The sequence below is a fragment of the Tinamus guttatus genome, unplaced genomic scaffold, assembly GCF_059628265.1.
Source record: "Tinamus guttatus ecotype Peru unplaced genomic scaffold, ASM5962826v1 Tinamus_guttatus_pri_ptg000133l, whole genome shotgun sequence".
Lineage (NCBI taxonomy): Eukaryota > Metazoa > Chordata > Aves > Tinamiformes > Tinamidae > Tinamus > Tinamus guttatus.
In genome coordinates, this window is record NW_028288667.1 from 2,370,094 (window position 1) to 2,393,505 (window position 23,412).

Here is a 23,412-nt window from a genome sequence, read left to right on the forward strand (position 1 = left end):
ACTGAGACACACCGTTTGCCAGGCTGTAGTTAATGAAAGGAATTAGTGGTGAAAAGCTACTGCAGCTGCAAGTTAGTACCCATTGATTCAGTAGTTCTGGTGAGAAGTAGTTATGCTTTTTCTTCCCCAAACCATAAATATAACAGCTATCTTTCATGATATACTTAGCCAGACTGAGGTATACTTAGAAGTAATGCAGGATTCCTTTTACACAGACAATGGAGAGAAATAGGAATTCGACTGCTTAGCCCTCTAGAAGAGCCTACCTCTCTATCAAATTCATAAAGAATCTAAGCTCCTACCTGGAAATCTAAGGGAAGACTGTACCACTACTTTCCTGGGTCTCCATTTCATACTGCTTTTGCTGGGCACAATAAGATCTTTTCTTTATCATTGTAAGGTCTTAGCCTACAATAAAGAAGGATGAGTGTACTTGTCTATAGGCATTAATAAGAGCTCCACAGCTAAATTTATACATTGCATTTAAAAACACTGTTTTCAGACAGACATTTAGGAAACCTGTCAGTAGTAAAGTCTTATGCTCCAGGAGATGGAAATATTTATGAACTACATTACTGAAAACATAGGAATAGGTTGGCCAGAAAAGTGGTGGAATCTTTCTCCCTGGAGCCATTCAAGACTCAGTGGGAAAGGGTATTGGATAACCTAATTTAAAGCTCTACTGTCAACAAGAAGATGGAGAAGATGACTTCCAGGGGTGTATTCCAACCTAGTCTTTTCTATTATTTTTGTGTAGAAAACATGAGTTTTTCTTTCAGCTCCTCTGGAATTGGCAGCTAAATTACAATGCCACAAAACAGAATGTTCATGCAGCTTCAGAAGAAAAATCTGTTCCTACATGTTCAGCATTTGATCCTTACTGTAAACACGAACACACCTTCCCCAAACTGGCACTGACATAGCAGGGAGTTCTTACCCATCACTGCTGGTCTCAGTAACTTCAAGACTAACCTGATTCCTTGATTACCTGCTATGCTGTCTAAATTGTTTTCAATCTTCTCTCCTCAATCTCCAAGAAGCCTCTTAAAACTCAATTGGACCTGACAGATCTGAAAGCAAAGAGAGCAGAGATGAATGATTTACAAATATGATTTAACTAAACAACACCATAGCACGTGTATGCTTTAACGCTTGCAAACTCACACACAGGTTCACGTTACTTCTTCTGAAGTAACGTGGCATTCAGTTCAGTTGGATGGGCTTAAAACTGCAATAGAAAATACTTGCACCTGCAAATAAAACCCAAATATCAATTCCTAATCAAATGTAAATTAATGAAAGGAATTCCCCCAAACGTCTGCAAGGATCACCCTAAGTGTAGCTGAAAAAAAAAACTGCTGAAGCATTCTCAACAATGGAATTGAATCCTAACGCCACAAGGTTTTCCAGGTGAAAGACAGGACATCAGTTGGGCACATGGAGAGAAGGAAGAGCATTCTTCCCAGCCTTACTAACACAGCTGTCTAAGATGCAGGATGTGCTGGAAAAGGGAAAAAGCCTTAATTCTACGGGGCACATAAGAAATCAAGGGAGAGGGCAGAGGGTAGGGAATCCTCCTGATTATGTTCGATAAGGGAAGCACAGTGTTCCCTCAAAATGACAGCACTATTCTGAAATATTAGTGTTCAGACTGGAGCTGAATATTACCTAATGAATCATATTTTGAAACAGAGATAAATGAAGCAATGATCACAAACACAGCTCTAACTCTCCTAGATCACCTCAGGTTAGTTTGCAAACAATAAATTCTCAGGACTTTAAGGTATGACATATGGCTTCACAACAACATTGAAATGGCCCTCAATGCCAACTATAACTTTTAGTGTAACAAAAGGAACAGGAAAAAGAAAAAAAAAAAAAAAAAGAGAGAGAATTGCTCTATTAAAATGCATGCTTGCTGATAAGTTTGCCTAATGTGCTTATGGTCTAGCTAAAAAAAAGTTAGTTTCCAAATCAGTTATGTTGGTCCTTATTTTACTGTACATTTTATAATCAGATAAACTGGAAATTCATGCATTTATGCAGGCATTTTTTTCCTGTGCTGGCCAAATATAAACTCTTCCCCCTGTAAATGATAATTTAACCCCCTCACAAATTAGCTGTGAAAAAGGTTATACAGACAAATCCCTCTTTACCTGCTGGCAAGTATCTATTAGCTCGCTGGGTAGTGGTCCAGTAATGGTAATAAGATTCTGAGCTAATCCTCTCTCTATTGCAAGGCTAGGAGCTGCTAACAGAAAAAAAAAAGAAAAAAGACCATCTTAAACAGCTCTATGTCTAAACCTGCTTGAGAAGCAGTTACTTCATATTTACACTTAGCATATATAGCTTTTGTATTTTTCATGTGCTTAAAATATTTTTAGGTGTTGGTATCACATAGATAAGGCATTCAGGTAAAAAGAATGACAGTACATAAAGGAGATAAATAAAAATGCAAATAAAATATTTTCTTCTATGAAAGTACGAGAATAATTTTGCAAACATACTAAATAAAAACTTTGCAAAATCATGCCACCTTGCAATTCACTTACAAGTTAAAGCATTCACAGAAGACAGAGGTTTTGCCCTCCTAGCCTAAAACTCTGCTTTGGCCTTGGCTATTTCCAATGTTCTATTTTAAAAGTTCAGCAGAAGCATATACAAAAAGACCATCTCAAAACAGAGAGAAGCAATCAAATTTTATCATTATCCTTTAGTAGTTCTAGAAAGTTTTAAAAACTTTCCTAAAAACAGCATGTGTCATCCAGAAGATCAAATATTCCATAAAATAGTATGTATTCAGATTGCTAGTTTTTTAGCATTAAAGCACAGGCAATGAAAACAGCAAACCCACACACCACAAACAACAAAGCCACCCCAGGCATCTGTAGACATTTAACGATATTTTATTTATGTTCATAAGAAAAAACAGTGAAAAACCATGACATAAAAAGTTTACTAAATACAGTAGAAGAATAATGCAAAATTCTTCTCATTTAAAACAAAAGCATCTACACAGCTTAATGTAGAAAACAGGTATTGAATGACTCTCCTCTGCATCCAGATGACTGCAGTGATACCCAGAACAAGTAGCGAAACCAATTCATTAGTATGTCATTTGTTTAAAAATATTCCAAATAAGTTCAATGTATATGAACAATCATATATTACTAACCACATATTGGTCCATTTGACAGTAAAGCATTCATACGAATTTAAGATGTTAGCTATATAGCAACTATCGCAAAAATTTAGAGAGAATGCACTTTCCAACATATAACACTAGTCAGTTCTCAAGCCTTAGTCTTCCAGCAGATAATTAGGGTTGACAACCAGGTATGGATCTTCATCAAAAGTCTCCTCTTCTCTTGAGCCTCTCAGTCCCGACTGGGACAGTTCTATAAGAATGTGGTCCTGCAACAAATAACAACCAGGAATCAGACAAGAACAAAAAAGACTATATCTAATTTTTAGAAGCCATCTGGGGGCACCTCCTGCTGATGAATTATTTAATCCTTTTAACTGTAAGCTCCCTTTTTAATAAGTTCCTATCTTAGTAAATATCTTCAGTGAAAACCTCTTCCACACAGCATACTTTCTGGGAACATTTCAGTCTATCTGTTCAGTATCTTTAAAATTAAGAATATTTTGCCCATTTTATATTTTGATATTTTCTCCTCCGAACTGCCCTAGTACTCCCACACTTCGAATACAAAACCTGAAATCAGTAACTTCTGTGCATGTGAATGCTTTGATCCTGGAAAAGAATAACTTTTCCCCTCACAGAACTGTTTTAAATAAGGCCCAGAACTGTTTTAAATAAGGCTCAGAACTGTTTTAAATAAGGCTCTATGAATAACGCTTAAAACTAACTACTGAAATTGAGTGCATTTTTAGTCCTAATGTATAATACTACAGAAGCGCAGAAAAATACCACTCACACTTCTGTAAGGATTCTGAACTTTTTTCCATACACATTTATCTCTAACTTATTTCAGTGTTTTCTCTGTAATTATTTTTAACAGAGATTTAAATAAAGGAAGCATTTATACTGCATCAGTTAGCAATATGACATTTCTTAACTTAGGACTCATTTTTAATGCAGTATATTCCTAAGTTAAAATTCCCTTTCAGCATCCATGTACATACATAATGTGTAAGTCGATGAATGACTCTCTCTATGATTTTCTTTTTGTTTATAAGCTCCTCTTCAGACTCTATTTCAGATTCAATTTCCTTTAGATACCAATTAATAAGTTCACTCCTCTTTAATGATGAATCGTCCTCTTCTGCAAATGAGATAGAAAAGAAAATCTAATGACAAAGCCAATTCACACAATTTGCAAAAACACAGCAGCATAATACAACAATGGAACTGTTAGAGAAAAGGACATATATTTGAACAATAACTTAAAACTCTTGCTTGAAAGAGAAACACACACTCGCCTACCAGATTTTCTTCTTTTTCTTAAATCGGCATGTTTTGTACAGAAGGCTATAATACGACAGTTCTCCTGAGTCATTTTTCTAATAAAGAAATTGTTACCTTCCTCTGCTTTCCTGAGGTGCAGCACAAGGAGATTAGAAATCCGCCGGTACTCAGAGAAGCCCAGTCTAAGAGAAGCTTTGGGTGCAGCGTCCTTGCTCACGTCCTCAGGATGGCCACCGATCCCATTCACGAGACCATTGACCCCAGCTGGAGCTTCCGCCTCACCTGTTTGAACACATGGCCAGGTTTAACTTTGCAATGTCTTTTAACTGTCTTAAATTCTCTGTGAGTCACAAGAACATCTTGCATTGACCAACAAAGTGAACAGAGACCATAAGGAAGCTCAAAGAGTCCAGAACAGGCATAAAAACTCTAGACTCCAACTCCAGGCATTACTAGTTAGAGGGGTACAGAAGGAGGAGCAATAGGTGAGAAATAAAGAGAAATATATATGCAATTTAAGTTATAACAGGCTGGAAGCCCTTTTCCTCTTTCAAAAGGTGTCTGCAAGTGATTTACCATTGACTCCACCTTGGTCCTCTTGATCCTCCATTTGCTGTTCATCATCTTGGTCTAAATTGATGTCAGGAGTCTCAACTCTAATGATGGACTTATTTAAAAGCCTAAAAGCTTCCTTCACATGTTTTGGATGAACCTGGAAAAGATTTGAAAACGCATGTATTAAAAAAGCCTTTAATACAAGAACAGCTACCATGCATATTTCCTCTCACAGCTTCAGAAACTCATCCCAGAGTCTGCTGAGCTGGTGTTCTACTCCTCTCACCCAATTAACCATAAGTCTGCAAGCCAAATTACCTCCTGCTAAAATGTGCGACTCCCGGTTCACATAAGATTATGGATGAAGCAGCCTGATGAACCTTTCAGGCCTTAACTACCATATGGACAATATTTTTACTTAAGCAAAAATATATATTTTATACATAATAAGAGTTGTTACATAAATATAATATAAATAACATATATATTTTATGTATATATAAAATATATTTTTAAGATAATATTTTTTACTTTAAGAAAGATCACTGAGGTACAAGACATGAAAAGGAGTGGGTTTGAGCAGAAATAAGAAAAAGTGTTTACTTTTAAAAGAAGCTCCTCTGGATTTAGAAAAAAAGAAAAGGTCCCCTAGAGTTGTGCCATAAGCTGCCTGTTTCTTCCTAAGCTAAATTTAACTAAAATGTACCCAGCAGGTGTCTTTCTCATGTAACCAGAGAGCCATTTAGTACCACTGTGGCGTCATTTGCAACCCTTAAAAGTCCTCTACATCTTGAAGCAGGGAGTAGGTGGGTAACTGTCGAACAATTCATCACACATCACTACATCTCAGCAGTGCTTGAGACGAGCTCAGGTCACAAGTATGTGCTTGACTATCCCTTTGCATTTTCTCAGGGAGGTTCAGCTGCCTTGAGGGACTTTGACTTTTTAGATTACAGATGAGAAAGAGACGCGTGACTTTACAAATTATGAGATTACAAGAGACACTGTCAGCAGCCCTGCCCGATATCAATATAAATTATTTCTTCCTGACTGGTATAATTAGACTGGCTGAAAGTGCTGACATATTTATCTGCAAGAAGATAAATATTTGCGTTTTAGACCAACTGACACACCTTGAAAACAGTATTTCTGGAATACAAATTCAGATAGAGTATGACTGGTTTCACAAATGAAAACATCCAAGCTCTCCTGCCCACCCAGAGGATTAAAATACACACAATACTGCAGCACACAGCAAAGCAAGAACACCTGCAATGCTAATACAGAAGTGATACCTCATCACAGCAGTGCATCCGGGCCATGGCTTCGGACAGCCGGATCATGCTCTCCAACTGCCGCACCGTGATTCTCCAGGACGACTTTGTCACTCCAGAGCCATCACGCTGACGTAGCCTTTTATACTGCTCCACTATGAAGTCCTCTGATTCCTTAGATATCTATTTGACATAAGACAGTTTAACAGCTTGCCATGTAAAAAATATTAAGTTCATGCTTCTCCCATTAGATCACTGTTCTATATACTAGCTGCCATTTTTAGTCTACTGTCCAACATGCTACACAAAACAGCAACTGTTTTACAATAATATAATATGATTACAATAACAATAACATTATAATTAATCCAACAACATTAACATCAATTGTTGTCCAAAAGGTATTTGATTAACACTGACCATGAAAGTCAGATAAGGCCTTATCTTGACCTGCCCTGCCAGTCTCTGCCTTCTCCCTGTCATCCAGAGCAGGGAAGACATGGAATTATTATATGAATTCCTTTGGCCTTCCCTAGGATACAGGTTGCTCTGTGTAAGGGACGATGTCCTCTCTCCTAGCATTTGAGAAGCACTACAGTAGAAAAACTTCTGAAAGATGTGACACAGCCCATGCAACCTGCCATTTGGACAGACCACAAAAATCTGTACTTAGTTTCCCATATTCTGCATTTACAATGAAGAAGGTAAAGAAATACAGAGGGACAACATCCTTTTGCAACAAAGACAAGTCAATTGTTCGATTAAGCAGTTGGCCAGTAAAATACAAAAATCTCTGTGGCAGCTACATTAAACACTCCATGCCTTGAGATAAGGCAGAGCTACAAAAGCACCTATCAGGTGCTCTAGACAGAGGTTAAAAACCACCACCAAAGCAAGCATCAGTCTCAGCTGAGTTGTCATGTATTCTTTTGAACTCTGGAGACCTGGCCTTCAAAATATACTTCATATCTAGATAATAACTGAAACTACTGCTATATAATAAGGAGTAAACTACATTTGCCTAAAGGAAGCAATTTGCTGAATAACTTTTTTTTGGACCTTTCCATACAGTATACTGTACTAATAGATGAGAAATAGAATTACCTTCGGTTTAAATTGTCTGGCAAACAGTAGATATCTTCGGATATCATCTAAGGAATAGACCCGATCAACAGATTCTTCTATTCTGGAATGCAGATCCACTATGCGTCTGGCAATGGCATAATCTGTAACCTGGGACATTATTGCTCTGTTAGATCACATCAGCCACATATAAAAACAACAGGTTATTTCTTCCTTCCCATCCTGCTCCCTTACTTGCATTCCCCATGGCAGGGCTAGTTTTCCCTGAAGCAAGATTCTCTACCAGAAGACCCTGGAGAATGTCCTGGGTTTTTAATATGAGGAAAAATACCAAAGAAAGGATGAAAGGCAGTTTCAACTCTCCTGGGTTACAAGATAGCCAAAGCAACAGTAGAAAGCAACACTTACAGCGTGGGAACTGCTTCCTTTTCAGCCTACTTTGTCTCTTTAAACAGTCCCTTTTCAATTAGATAATCACTCCCAGCAAAAGAGCGCAGAGAGAAGTACTGAGCCAACATTAATCTCTGTATCTCACATGTTCCCAAGGCCAACATCACATAGCCTGGTGGTAGCAATCTTCACCATAGTAACCAGCCATTTTCAACAATGACTAATGGTGTTCAAGTTTGCAGGTTAAATTAGCACAAAATGAAATGGCAACATCCTTGTATTCAGCAGGGTATGTTCAAATGTGTACTGACAGTCATGGCTTTCTAGAGAGAGAAGAAAAGTACAAGAGGGAGGTTCTCAGGAGACCTCCTAGTTTCACCTAAAACTGCTCAGTGGGGCCCACAGAGATGGTCATGGGGCAGAGACAGGTGAGGTATGGAGACAAACTGAGAGCATTAAATATAATGAGAGGCTGTTCAGCAGCCATAACACAAAACAGACACCTAACTGGAGGGTGCAGAGTGATGGACCCAGATTATTCTTGGAAGTACAGACTAAGAAGACAAGAGGCAACAGACAAACTGGAGGACAAGAAATTCTGATCAGGTATACTTTCGGGGTTTTTTTTGTTTGTTTGTTTTTTTAAATCTCAAACATATAATAATTGTTAAACATTGAAGCAGAGGCCTATAGAGGTGGCAGAATCTCCATCTTTGGAGATAATCAAAACTCATCAAGTCAATCTGTTCTTAGTGGTCTTCTTTAAGCTTGGAGTTGGAGTAGAAATCTCCAGAAAGGCTTTCTGATGTAAATCATTCTATAATTCCTTAAAATTACCTCATTACATTCATCCACTAGAATGAAGAAGAGATCAAATCGAGACATGATGGGAGCCGACAGGTTTATATTCTGTTTCAGTGACTTGGACCTGTCATAGCGCCCGCCAACTGGGTTTGCTGCAGCCAAAATGGAGGTCCTGGCGTTCAGGGTAGCCTGACAACGGAGGAAAAACAAGCAAAAAGTGACCGCAAGGAACCAAAAAGAAATCAACTCACTGCCATTCCAATAGGTCTGCATAGCATTAGTAGGCTATCCTGTAACATCTTCATAATGCTACCAATCTTTAACAGAGATCCAATGGTATTACAACATCTCCTTAGAAGGGCCCAAGTTCTTCTCACTAGTGTTTTCTTATCAGCTCTCTGTCCTGATCGCAGTCTGCATGAATCACCATTTTAAGAGCATTGCATTTCTGCCTACTTAAAACTGCTTTCTACAAAGCTCACTGTTTTTACAATTCATGTATAAAATTTACTTCTAAAAACAAATTCAAATTTACATCCTCCTTTAGGGATGCCTCAGGGTTCAGATTTTCCCATCATGTTATCCACTTTCTATTTCCTACCCATTACTACCTCTTTCTTCATTTTATCAAACTTTTTTAATTCTTTCTGGGTATATGTGGCACAAAAACTGAGCAGGTAAGTGGTATCTTTGCTGTTACACTGAGACAACTACGAAGTTGAAATGGAATATGATAGAGATTGACCCTGGATGAGTAAATAGAACAAACGCTTTAGGAATCAGGCACACTGGTCAAGTAGACGAACAGCACAAGGTACCTTTACTCCTGCCTTAGTAATGGATATAGTCTGCTGCTCCATTGCTTCATGGATGGCTACTTGATCCCGCATATCCATTTTGTCAAATTCATCAATGCAACAAACCCCCTAAAGCAGAATTAAAAATAACACGTTACCCAAACACAATCACTTTTGGGATAAATAAATAAATATATTGAAGACAACTTGGAGATTTTTGTCACTAAACAAAATCATTCCACGGATGAAGGAATTCTCTAGTTACTGGACTTACATTATCTGCCAACATCAGTGCCCCGGCCTCGATAACAAATTCATGAGACTCTTCATCTTTTACAACAGCCGCCGTCAGACCGGCGGCACTGGAGGCTTTTCCACTGGTGTACACAGCACGGGGACTGAACTCTTCCACGTGCCTACGGAGAGAAGCAGTGAAGAACTAGGCTGTGGCAACTTTAAATAAACAAATAGATAAAACCTGCAGAAACCAGACAGCTTTAACACTGCACTGCTTTCAACCTCTAAAGAGAAACTCATTCTTTCCTTCAAAAAGCAAGGACTTACACTTAGGTAGGTAGACTTACATTTAGGTGGGCCGTAAGCCTTTCCATCAATATTGATGTTTGCGAACAGTAACTACCTAATTGCACACTGTCACAGGTCTGTTATTCACCTTTGGCTACTGTGGCAGAAAAAGAAGCAATTCAGACCTCCTCCACTGTTTCTACTGACTTCACAGGCTGTCACTGCTCCTTGCGGGTCAGGTGAGTGTCAGCACAAAGGAACAAGTAGCTTCACAGCAGGAAGCAGCCAGATTGGCCTCGACAGCCTAATGCATGATGCGTATGCTGAAATATCCCAGCCTCAAGCAGAGAGTTGCAAAGATAAGTGAATAGAGGTCTGAAATCCTGTGCTTCCTATGCCAGCTAGTGTATCAAATTGGTTCTCCAGACCAGCTGTTCCCAAACCAGTCTGCCTTGGAAAGTGGTATATGAGGAATGAAGCATAATTTTAAACAGTATTTCAAGTAAAAAAGCATGAGACTGAGTAGTCAATAATTATTGTTCAAGGTCAACAGCTGCCTTTGTCCAAAGTGTTTGGAACCTTTCGATATACACTAAATTAAAAATGAACAGGGAAAACAAAACAAACAAACAAAAAAGCATGTGCAGCACTAATTCATTCCTTGCTGTTTGCTGTTGCTACCACAGGGACTTGTTAAATATGTTTCAACCTTACCCAAGTAATTCAACCATATCCAAGTATTTCCCAGAATTTTTTCTTAAATATTTTACCTGACTGTCCCTTGGCTAAGGTTAAATAAATAAATACATTTAAGCAGCACAGTAAACACTTAAATTGCTAATCACATGGAAAAATATTTAGATATTGAGTTTTAAAGAGATGCTTACTTCAGGAATTGGCTCTTGGCTGTGCTTGGATCACCAACAACACAAACATTGATGTCCCCACGCAATGAAGTGCCTTCTGAAGTGGTCTTAGGAACTCCTCCAAAAAGCATCAACAGAACCCCACGCTTCACTTCATCGTTACCTGTCCCAGAAGAGATACTCAAATAAAATCCAAAACGTAGCTCCTCGTTTCTCCTATTTAAAATAAAAATTCAGCCCAGTAGAATTTTTAGGGTATCTGGAAGCACCAAATCAGAGCCCACTGATTTGCTAAACATCCACTAAAAACTGCATGTGCTTGATACAGATTCAAGGTAAAACTACTCAGATATCAGCTGAATTCCTCAATGCTCAGGTGGTTGGGATATGGACAAAATTCAGCAGGTGGCTTTTCAGATATAACCAAAATAAATACAATGTACTTGAGAGGCAGAAGCACAACTTCAAATGCTTACATGCACATGCAGTGTGTGCAAGTATTTGGAACTCTTAAATTTTTAGAAGGAGGTTCATACAAAGCAACGTTTACAGGCAACTATCAGTTGTTGGGCTTAGTTGTAGGTGATGCAATATCAAAACCAACCACGTTGACTTAGACCTTCATGACTGAACACAGGACATACTCAGGAAATAGATTCTCCTTTTCTAGCAAAACCAATGATGGAGGAGGTAAGTTTGAGATAGTCAGAAGAGGGCTACAAAATGGCACTAAACAGACATTAGAAAGACTTGTTATTTTCACAAAGAGTTATTATTTTCACATATCAAGTGAGATGTCCCCACTCTAATACCACAACTGGACTCTTACCATGGATAGTGGGGAAGAGGCTGGTACACAGATTGTGATAGAGGTTTTTATCTTGGCTCATTTCAAACACCTTTTCCCACTCTTTCACGGTCATTTGGTTCTTAATGCTTTCTGCAGTCTGTTCTTCATCTCGGAGCTCTTTTCCACCAAACTAAACAAGAGATATTGAAAATATACAAGTAAAACCAACATTAGTAGTCTGATCACTACAGAAAAAGAGGTTATATGAACTTGCTGTGTGAGCAGAGTAGGAGGAAAAAATCCAGAAAGACTGATTGTAGACTAAGGAAGCTCATTAACTTAGACATCAAAATTAGAAATTGAAAAACCAACAGAGAGAGGCAAGTCCCAGGGTGTGTTGTCGGTGGTGGGAAATATCAAAGGAGTAACTTCAGCTAGTAAGAAAATCCTGTGCCAGATGCTCATCCAGTTCAAAACAGGACGGCTTCCTCTCGCTAAGATTTGCCTTAATAAGTATTCTTCATTAACTAGAACTTCAAGGCTCTTTTTTACTCTATACTAAGGCTGGAGACTCCTACACCAAAGAAATAACAAACACTGTTTTTGTCTTATACGGGCAAGCTTCTAACAGAAGGATGGGTATCATAATGGCTAATAATATCATCATGGCTAAAACTCATAATCAGTATTATTCAGTATGGTGTAGTAATATTCATGATTTAAATGATAAAATGGAGAGAACAAGAAGGTTAGCTTCTAGCCTCCCTGCCCCATGACAAAATGAAACATTAGGATTCCTGGAATAAATGTTGGAGAAATGGACGAAGACTGAATGGAAATAAGTGAATCATTTATCTCTTTAAATTAAGTCAATAAAACTCTCTTTACAGTTCATAACAGTTTTCACAGGCATGTTATTTGCCAAGTATGTCACGTGAACCCAATCAGAAACAAGAGTCAAATGCAGAGTAAGATGGTACATATATAAAATTAAAATTTTAACTCCCCTCAATCTGAAGTTATACAGAACAGGAAGGACCAACACTTTTAAACCTAGTTTCTTTCCACACTCACCCGTGGATTTGTTGGTGCAACATAACAAGCTAGGAAGACTAGTTTATACGACAGCTCTCTGACTCCCAGGGCACGAAGTCCTCGGATTCCTTCGGTTTCGTAGCCCTCGGTCCCGCTGACACGGGAGCCGGTTTCTGCACGCACCCCTGCCATTAGAGCAACAGTTCAGCAGAACAGTTCCCAAGACGAGCAGGAGGGGACACCCCATCCAAGGTGCAGTCAGTGGTAGAAGCTACAAACCTGGTGTTGAGAGTTGAGACACATCAGGCACAACAATCAGCGACCCTGTGAAGTCACATTTGTCACCAGCCTGAGCAGACTCTACAGCTTCTGCACGCAAGATCACTTCCACGCTCCGAGGAATGCTCCCACGCGGCAGCTCGGCCTGTGTCTCCTGGATGCGGACCTGAGGTTTACAGAATAGGAAAGGACTCAGCAGCAGTCGCTAATTTTGAAACCGCTTTAAAAATTGAAGCTGTTAACAAATACAGTAAATGGCATTTGCTTGCTGCCACCTATGTCAATCTTATGAAATTCCTCTTAAAAGGCCACAAACAAAACATCCCCTTACTAATCAATATCTAGACAGTTTTGGAGAAACTGAAGGGAACGATCAGGAGAGCTCAATTCTGTGGACTAGGAAAACCACTCTGGACACTTGAACAGTTCAATTAATGTGACAGATACAAAAATGTTACTGTAGGATGGAACACACAGAGAATTTGGCAAAGTAGAATGATGTGAAAGAATGAAACACCAAAGATTCTAGAGATGCCTCTTTTCATACTTATATAAAGTAATTATACATGATGTACCTGCCAGAGGAGAGTGACAATGACTTAAATATGCGAGCTTTCTCTGCCTTACTTCAAAAATAAGTGTCATTCGAAAAAAAATGCTTTGATTCTATTCCTAACTTCTAATCTTTAAAAATAAGTCTTCCACAGACAGAAAGCAAGCTGTTAGCAGGAACTCTAATGCCTCTTCTGAAGCCTTTTCTTGAAGCTGACAGTACCAAAATTAACTATCGCCAATGTGTAGCAGCCCAAACAGCACCTTTCAGCTAGCACAGAAAAGTCACAATTTGTGACAAAAGTCACCCCCCCACACACACACACTACCTTTTGGAAGTCGACAAATCTCGATTTGTTTGTGTCCAGCAGGAATCTCCTTCTGTTGGCACAGACTGGGTTTCTGCAGATGTTTGGTTGCGTGTATTTAAACTGCTGTTCCACATCTTTAATCACTGTCTGACAGTCTAGGCATAGGAAGGTCCCACTTACAAGCTCGGGATGAACTGGGTGGGTTCGCACCACCTGTCCACTGATGCGCATCAGGGAGCCAATCTTTGCTGATATCAATTCTCGAATTCTGTTTAAGACATAAAATTCTTAGCTGAGCAGGTATTTTTTGGCCCAGTGCCGTGCCCAATACTAAGATAGTAGGTAGTTTCATTAAATCTGTGATTAAAGAACAATTGTAATGTTTTGTCCTTTTCAGATTTTACACAAACTTTTATATTGTTTTGTGCTTAACTGTTCATCTAAAAGTTAGTCCAGTTTTACTTCAAAAAGTACCTAAATTATGTTTTAATAGACAAGGTTACAATATTTGTTTGCAAAATATGATGAACACAATTATCTGAGGTCCCTGCCCTTCTAGTCCAGTGTCTGATTCACAACTCAAAGTGTTTCAGAAAATATTCCACACAAGATTAGGCAATTTGCACATCTGTACTGATAAATTACACATTTCTTGCTACATAGTCAAAACATTTTCAGTATGGTTTCCCAGTATGGTTTGTATATAGAAACAAACAGCAAAGTTTTTGAAATTAATAATCATCTTACTTGTGTCTAGTAGGCAGATCTTGGAATGCAACATAAAAGTCCTTGTTTGAAGGAACATTTCCATGGTCTTTGGCAAAAGTCTTTACTGCTCGGCAGAGATAAGGATAGACCCTGAAACACAGAAAATAAGTTTTAGCTTTACAGAAACTATCAAAATGTCTTCCTGACATTAGTCTGTGTGAAAGGTTTTTATCATACATTTGCAGGTTCTGTTTTATACTGGCCACACTATGTGAGAACACAACAATTAATCTAAATATATGTTAGATGCGAGGCAACTGCATAATATCACCATTTGCCTTTTTGTTTGAGGACACTTTTACTCATATATTAAGACACAGAGCCTGAAAATCAGCTAGTGGTTCAATAAAATATTTTCAGAGTAAGAATTGCTAAGGTTTTTACTTTGTTTTTATCCTGACCACCTACTTAACCAGAATAAATGCAACTGCCCAGTTAACTTCTCAGAGAGGCAGAAATAACAACAACAAGCCCAGCAGGAAACATGTTTTGATCCAATAAAAAAAACATGTTTTAAACATTAAAGACTTTTCATCATAGCGAAAGCAGATGAACTTTTGCTACGACTTTCTGGGCCTGACATCGCATTGCTCAGGTAATCTCTATGCTTCACCTGTAAAATTCCTCCTGGACAGTGGTAGAGAGCTGCTGATTGAACTGCTCCAAGTCCACAAAGCTTACGAGCAACGTGTTCCGCTCGGGTCGGATCAGCTCTTCGGCATCGCGCAGGTATTTGACCTCCCCGTCGCTGTTCTGGAACCTGAAAGCAACCCGGGAAGATGCTCGTAGTTAAAACAGGCAGCAAATGAGCTCTGCTAAACACAGTGGGGAAGGGGAGGAAAGGGGCGTGCTAAGGAGCATGCAGCAGAAATACAGCATATTCTCTGGGACACGTCTTTTTTAGCAGTATCTTTCCTCCTGCTCCCTTCCTACACATAAACACCTAGACAGCATGGCCCGATCCGCATTTCTTATAGCTGGTTTAACACACGGGATTAAACAGCGACCCCACACAAGCAAACGGGGCCTGGTGTTCATCACGCTACCAGCTCCCTGCTTTGTGCCGGTGGAAGGCCCAGCTCAGCAAGCCCAGCGGACCAACTCGCCGGAACTCAGATGCGAGAGGGCTTTGAAGCCGGCCGGTATCACAACATTGCGACAAGCGGCCGAAAGTCCGAGTGTAACGAAAGCACCGTCAGGGGCGACAGGCCGCGCCGCGGGGCGCTCCCCTCCCCGCCAAAAAAGGCACCCCCCAAAATGGCACCCCCAAATAACGACGTCCCCCCAAAATGGCGGCCCCTCCCACTGGCGACCCCTCCCACTGGCGACCCCCCCCCCCCCATCAAATGGCGGCCTTCTCCCCTTCCTGTGACGGGCCTGCACCCCGCTCCCCTCCCGACCCCACTCACTCCTCCAGGAAGTCCTGGAACAGCTTCTGGCACTTCTCGGCCACCTCATCGCGCAGTTGCTGCTGCTGCGACGCGCCCGCCTCACCCGCCGCCACCGCCAGGTCCATGGCCGCCACCCCAGCCCCCACACGGACCCCACCGCCGTTCGCGCCACAGCCGCCCCACGTGGCCGCCGCCTCGGCCAATGGGCGCCCGCCGGCCAGCAGAGCCCCGCCCCGCTGGTCCTCATCTCCCTCCCTCCCGCGTGGGCGCTTTCGCGCCAAACGCGATGGCGTCAGTGTCGGGGGCGGAGCTTGCGTGGCGGCGCGTCCCGCCAGGCGGCCGTTGGCCCGCGCCTGCCCCGGGTCCTGTGACAGGGCCGTGGGGAGCTGCCCGCGGCAGCGCTCGCTCCTCTCCCTGTGAGCGGTGTCGTTCTTGGAAAAGCAACCGAAAACTTAAAACTGTGCTGGAAGAACGCGTCGTGCTAGCAAGAGGACACCTGGAATGCGTTACGAGAGCTGCTTTAGTTTTTCCAGCCCCCATTCCTAGTTCCAGCTCTAGTGTTGAGACAGAGCTGATGTGTCCATACAGGTCCAGCTGTCTCTACGTAGAAACACTTAAGTGCTTGCACTGTGCTCAGTATTTAGATTGTTTGGGGAGCGAAAAGACAACCAAAAATACCCATTTAAGCTTAACTGAGAAATTAAAGTGACTAGGAACACTATCAGATTCTCCCAAATAGCAAATCCTTGCAGAGGAAGGCAAAAGAATAGAAGGTGGGATGGTGAAAAAAGGGGGATTGAACAGGATGTGGCTCGAGTTTCTCAGCTTTCTACTAAAGAGCTTAAAGGAAGTTGATTGAAATACATTGTTCTTATGTGACTTTTGGAGCTCGAGTTTCTGCTCATTCATCCTTGATTAGAGACTGGGCAAAGTAAAAAAGGAAGCAAGTCAGAAAGCCGTAACTGCAAGGAGCTGAGTCCAGCCGTGAAGCTAGTAGCCACGGGGAAGGGAAAATAAAACTCTCAAAAGCAGTTACAGTTTAAAAGGAAAGATGATGGATTATAAAGTTTTAAGAGAATTTACAGTATTTTTTTTATTCCTTAATTTTGCAATCCAGCTCACCATCTTATATACCACAAAATAATATGCCTGCTAATCTTCCCATGTTTGCCCTGCACCTGTTTACAGATTAAAATGCTGCTCAGAAGTCTCTCCTTGGTGCCAGGAAAGCTGGTACCGTGTAGGACCATCTCCCAGCTGCTACAAGTGGGATCCGTCTGTGGCCACAGGGAAAACAGTCCTGCCCTTGGCATCTGGAACAACAGCTCTCACTCCTCTTGCCTGCTGGGCAGGTCCAGACAAATCACTCAACACAGATGGGCTTTCACAGCAACCTAGTTTGGGCTGCAGATGAAAAGAAGGTTGTTTTATTGTTCGAAACAGATGACTCCTTGGCTATTCCTTACTAATAATGCTCCTTTCAGCTATTTGATAAATTTAAGAAATTATAAATGACTGTAATTACCTATATATAATGCAATAGTCAAAAAAATACAGTTTGAATTGATACAGAAACAAAAATGTGGACTCCATGTAAAATGCTAAAACCTCTGCAGAAGCTAGTGGGGATAAAAGATTATCCATTTATGTTTGTAGAACTACCAAAGCAACATAAAAAAAAGATAAATTACTACTTGCAGTGTTTAAAATTAGGGTCTGATAACGTGAACTCACACTGAAGTATTTTAATAAAATGACATTCAGGGGAGATAGATTTAAATTTATGATGAAAGTTATTTTCAAATAGTTAAGTAAAAAAAAAATCATTATGTACACAGAGGAATCAGGATCTCCATCCCAGATTTCTGGTACTTGTACAATTAGTATGAGGAAATCAAAATGAAACCTGGCTTTGAATAACCCATTTAGCATAAACACAATTGTTACTGAGGGAGTGCATGCTCAAAATTTGCTGCCAATTTTTTAAAAATGAACACAGCTATCACTTTTTTTTTTTTGACGAGTGGGGGAGGGAGGGCAAAAAATGAAATCCAGTAATTTTATTATCAGAAGAAAGTGCTTCCCACATGGAATAAAATACAGCTCCAGAGGTAGAAAAGTAAAAATAATTCAATTGACTCTAGCTGGCTAAACCAAATTACCAACTATTTTGAAACTTGCATTAATCAAATCCATAGTAAGACATATTTGTATTCCCTTGTACTTTATAAAGCTAAATGGATTTTATTGTATCATTTTAAGTAGAAGTTAATAATTTTGGAAAAATTTCATCGTAAATAATTCACCAGTCTGGTGTGTGAAACTGTATGTTATTCTTTGAATTATGACTTCTAAACACAGCTCAAGTTGCACATTTCCAGTATTTTACCCAATGACTTCTTGTATTCTTAAAATTATATATTTTTTTAAATAATGGAGAACTCTTGTCAGAAAACATTATAATCAAGCCTTGTTCAGTGGCAGCTGCAGAAGAGGATTTGCCCTTTTGTGCAATTCTGCAGAACTATACACAGCCTCTGTGACCTTTTTGTAGCATAACCAATATCTGTCTTCTCTGACATTTGAGAATTGAGGTAGCAACAATAAGATGAACTGCCTAAACCATAGCTCCTATTAAAAGTTCCTTAAACATGTAAAATGTTAGGCCAAAATTCTAAGTCAGGAATTAGAATACATCTAAAAGTTAGACTAACTGAATGCTGAAATAAGGCATTAAATCCTTTACTTTTAGGCATCTGATCTTAAAAACAAACAATCAAAAAAAAAAAAAAACCCTTTCCATTTGAAAAGCCATCTGGCTTAGTAAATAAAAGTACATTTTAAAAGCACTGGTTCCTCCCAGACTGCAGGACATCCTTTACATTGGGAACATGAAGTGGCTTTATGTATGATTGTTAATTAAGGAGGTTCAAGCAGAAATTCATTGGAAAGAATGAATGTCTAAAAGTAATTTTTAAAGTACTCTTACCTGATTTCCCAAAATGTACAACAGTGATCTGCTGCTGACAGCATTTATCAGTGGAAAAAGAAAGTGTTAAGAGCCGACTTATTCACATTATTTGCCTTTCTTCCACTGGCAATAGAGGGATTAAAAACCCACTGTTTTTTGTTAGTCATCCTAGATGCTGGATCAGGCAGAAAAATACAAGACTTGCTCTCAAACACACCATCCATTTACTTTACGAGTACATCTTATATCCCTCATCTTATCCCATGAGTGTATGCAATCTCCTCTCAAATAGTAACATATAATCATAAAATCCTTAAGGTTGGAAGGGATCTCTAGAGGTCATCTAGTCCAACCCCCTGCACACGCAGGGTCACCTAGAACACGTGGCACAGGACTGTGTCCAAGTGAGTTTTGAAGATCTCCAGAGAAGGAGACTCCACAACCTCCCTGGGCAGCCTGTTCCAGTGCTCTGTCGCATAAGACAAAGAATGGGCCTGCTGCTTGTAAACAACTCTCAAAAAGTTAAACAAGAAAGGAAACAAATAAACTTACCATCAGTTTTCAGGGAACCTTCATATCTATTCACGATTATCTTGCAAGGACACAAACACACACATGAAAACAGACATATTGCATCTCATTGACTTCAAGAGATTTATTGCAATCTACTTTTCACAACTTGATACGAAGACTTTTTCAAGAATGCTCCACTTTTCACCTGCTTCTTTAACTGGTACTCCTGTATTTGTTGTTTTCCTCCTGCTTTTTGAATTGTAAACATCCAGTTATTTTAGCTTTAATCCAATTAGCACTTATGAATATTCGATCTTGCTAAGTTAAAAATTAAGAATTTTTAATTGCATAATTAAAATGCTTAGAAATATGATACAGTTGAAAATGACACTAGAATAACTAACTCAAGTATCACATTTTCATAAAAAATGTGCACCCAGTCTCTAATACAAAGAGTTCTGATTAGTTAAAATATTTTCTTTTAAATAAATTAGAGAATAAAAAAATTATTGTGGCACTTCAGTAAACTGGATTTTCTTGTTTTATTGCATATTGCAATGCAATGCTCAGATCAATACAGGTTCAGTAGCAGCAGGTTCAGTAAGAAGCAGGTCATGTTAAGGTGTCAGTCGTTTGGGATCCCGTGGGAACATGGAGGTCTGACGAACATTGTGCAACCCTAAGTACAACATAGTTACTCTTTCCAGCCCTAGAAGAAATGAAAAAAAAAAGACAAAAAAATAGTATATTTGATTCTTAGTCCTAAAAGTTTAGTTCAAATGTTTCGTAACTACAATCACCCTCACACATGACCAAAGATTATTTGACTTCAGAAAGGAGCTGGAACCAAAAACTAAATTTTGCCTACTGTACCTTCCAAAAACACACATCATTTAGAACACGTATCAGTTAGCAAAGGTACTAGAGGTTTGATCTTGTTTTGAATCACTTGGGACTTTCAAAAGGGATGGTGTTGAAAACTTAAACACAGGGCAGAGGTTCACAAAATGGCATGCTGTATACAGATTCACAGTACAGAGTAAATCACTCTCAAGAGCTGGTGCCAAGGGCTTCAGCACAAAAGGCATTAATTGCCGACAAAAAAACTAGAGTAAAAACCTACCTTTGGAGAAGTTTATCCCAAGACCTCCGCAGCACAAACATTTAGACTGGGCAGTATGTACTATTGCAACTGGTATCTTTATGATAATGCTAAATATTTCATTAGTTGCTGCGTTCTGCCTTGCTGAAACCTTGGAGGTTTCAAGTGTACAGTGTGGAACGTGCAAAGATGTTAGGGTTTCCATATGAACAGCTAGGAACTAGTGTTCCCTCTCACAGGATCTTCCATTTGCCTGGTACTTGGCCTGGCCTCTGGGATGTGCCATGGGGAGCATTCACATTACAGGACAGATACAACCTCAGCTTCCTTGATATTAACCTGACGGAACTAAGTGATTTTGTATTGCTTCCAAATGCTGCGTGCATCCCCTCTGCTTGTACATAGTGCCCGACCACTGAGGTTTGCATTTTGCAAGTATTTAAAAACAGCTAGTTCAATGACATATTTATTAAAGGCCTACTTAGGAAATTGCTCAGGAAACAAGAAGAGAATTTAATAAACATTCTTTACAAAAGTAATATAAACCTGAAAAGACTGAAATTGTGGATATTGCTCAGGACCTACAAAGCATCCTTTTCTCGCACAGATGAACACAGATGAACAGATAACATTTTGCTAATGGAAACAGGATGGCTAGGATGTAGGATAGATATAGAATAGTACGATGACAAGTAAAACTTTTAGATGCAAAATGCTCACATCCAAGAAGGGAGGCCTCTCTATAACTTTGTTGAAACATTCAGCATTATCCAAAGCTGCTCAGTACCACTCAGTCAGACCACTGCGCGTTAAGACAGAAGCAACCACTTGTTTATCCCCACAACAAAACAGCTTCATCAAATGCACTGAGAGACTAAGGAGCTCCCCTTGAATAAACAGCTTGCAGTTATTTAACAAGATTACCATTTTGAAATTGATATCGAACCCTGCTTGAGATCAAACAGTTTAAGTTAAACTCAGGTTAATACAAAGTAAATAACAGAGATAAGTGATACGTACCTATTCCACCACCTGCATGTGGAGGTGCACCAAAACGAAAGGAATCAATGTAGGCTTTTATTTTCTCCAAATCTAGGGAGGGAAAAGATATGTTTACTTCCATAAATTTCTCACCTGCTTAATGAACCTCAAGTCAAACACACAATTGGCTAGAGGATTGCAAACACAACAAAATGTGTGTTTTATCAATGTGATGTACAAACTAACAGTTTTTACAAACACTGTCTAGAAATGAATAAACCCATTTTATTTTATAATCTTGTTAATAACTTAATGGCAGAAGGTATTAGGTATTTCAAAATCAAGTAAGAGGTAGTGCAAACTACTTGCAATTTATTGAAAATGGTGACTTCTTGAATATCCTGCAGTGAGAAAATGAAGATCCAACAACCATTTTCCATTGTGCTACAAGAGCTCCTTCTTTGTTGGTACTTCCTATCTGCAACCTTAATCTAATAACTCCTGAAACCATAACTTTAATCTACACATTCCACTCTTGTCTGCCACATAATTTACTTTTACTCTTTTACTATTATCCAGCCTTGCCCCTGTCGAGTCCTTCCATACCAGTGGAGGCTTCTTGAATGATTCTTTCTTTCTTATTGATTCCCAATTCAAGGCTTAAAAAAAGCCTTGATGGAGATTTTGTAAGAGGTTGGTGAGAGGGCAGAGAGGGACTGGCAGGATGAGACTTGCTGGTCGACCCTCATTCCATTGCATGATCCTGTGCAGGACTCTCATTCCCGCACTATGATCGCTATAAAGCCTTCAGAAATTACCTATTTTCATCAAGGTGTTTTGGGGAAACTAAACCAATTTTTTATAAGAGGACCATTCTAGATTAAAATGACTAAGCAGAACAAGAGACATTACGCAATAGGCAGTACTGCAGTTTTAGCAATACTGCCATGTATCAAATTCTGCCCCTCGGATACTTCTTCTAAAGGAAATAAATCCTACCACAAAGTACAAACTTTTAAGACTAGCTTTATATGATATAGTTTGTTTGGTTACCAATGCCATGATGCAGAGCTCTTTCTGTCAGCAGCTGAGGATCATGAATTCTCTGAGCTCCAGACAAAATTTCTTCCCCTCTCATGAACATATCGTAAGAGTTGGAGTTTTTCTGGAAAGACAAAGATAAATTTATTTCCAACATATACCTGTTTTTATATGCAACTGTAAATAACATTGCTTATGACACTCGAACTTGTGTAGGAAAAGTGAAATGTATTTGGGGACTGTTAAAATTACTATTAAATTAACTGTAATTTGACTCCACTCTTTAGGCTGGATTAGATTTTTAAAAGTTAAAGTTGGTCCTTTGAAAAAACATTATATTGCACATAGTTATTGCAGAAAAAGATGTTATAGAAATATTTAGTCTGGATTTAATAATAAACTAGAGAATTCTAGCAATTTAAAAATCTATTAAAGTGTCTGTTGCACTAGAAAAATATATTTTTCAGAGATTGCAGTAAAAGCACCAATGCTCTGACTTTAGTAATCTTTTCATAGAGCTACCCCCCTATTAGCTTGATTGGTTTCACTGTGGGACACTTTCACCAATAAAGAGTAACTACAAACATTTTATGAATCTTGTAACACTGATGAACTCTTCTTACCAGAATTTCACTTGTAGCAGAAGACAACATAAAAGTATTTTAATTTATCTATTTTGTCAGGTTATCCTTAGACAGAAAATTTTCAACTTAAAAAAAGTCACAAAACAACAAAGATTTTTACTTACAGGGTTTACTGGGTCTGGCATTGTATAGAAAGGCCTCACAGCAAGAGGATATTTATCAAGAATATAGAAGTCTGTGTCATACTGACAGAAAAGAAAGTCATTTAAAACAGTTAGTATAATATAAATTGATGTAAAGCACAAATTACAAAAAGATGAACAGCAAACAGTTAATCTTGGAAAACTTAAAAAAAAAAACACCAGTAA

At 39.1% G+C, this 23,412-nt stretch overlaps 2 protein-coding genes across 2 annotated transcripts in view; both read right to left on the minus strand.

Annotated features, from left to right (window-relative positions):
• Window positions 1–2,890: 2,890 nt before the first annotated feature.
• On the minus strand, window positions 2,891–15,977 carry MCM6 (minichromosome maintenance complex component 6). Its single transcript, XM_088521792.1, has 17 exons — window positions 15,871–15,977; window positions 15,075–15,221; window positions 14,441–14,551; window positions 13,712–13,961; window positions 12,831–12,996; window positions 12,591–12,736; window positions 11,556–11,706; window positions 10,748–10,889; window positions 9,610–9,751; window positions 9,357–9,464; window positions 8,572–8,727; window positions 7,366–7,494; window positions 6,283–6,444; window positions 5,009–5,144; window positions 4,547–4,714; window positions 4,150–4,289; window positions 2,891–3,414 (listed from the first exon to the last, which is right to left on the minus strand). Exons 1-17 carry the CDS (start codon window positions 15,975–15,977, stop codon window positions 3,301–3,303), a joined length of 2,475 nt encoding a protein of 824 aa, XP_088377918.1. The 3' UTR covers window positions 2,891–3,300.
• Window positions 15,978–19,673: 3,696 nt separating this feature from the next.
• DARS1 (aspartyl-tRNA synthetase 1) overlaps window positions 19,674–23,412 on the minus strand; it is a 34,473-nt gene continuing 30,734 nt past the window's right edge. Inside the window, exons 13-16 of the mRNA XM_088521797.1 lie at window positions 23,209–23,289; window positions 22,473–22,584; window positions 21,459–21,530; window positions 19,674–20,045 (exon numbers count right to left, since the gene is read on the minus strand). Of these exons, the coding sequence (XP_088377923.1) occupies window positions 19,954–20,045; window positions 21,459–21,530; window positions 22,473–22,584; window positions 23,209–23,289 (357 nt within the window). The 3' untranslated portion in view covers window positions 19,674–19,953. The remainder of the gene's footprint in view (window positions 20,046–21,458; window positions 21,531–22,472; window positions 22,585–23,208; window positions 23,290–23,412) is intronic.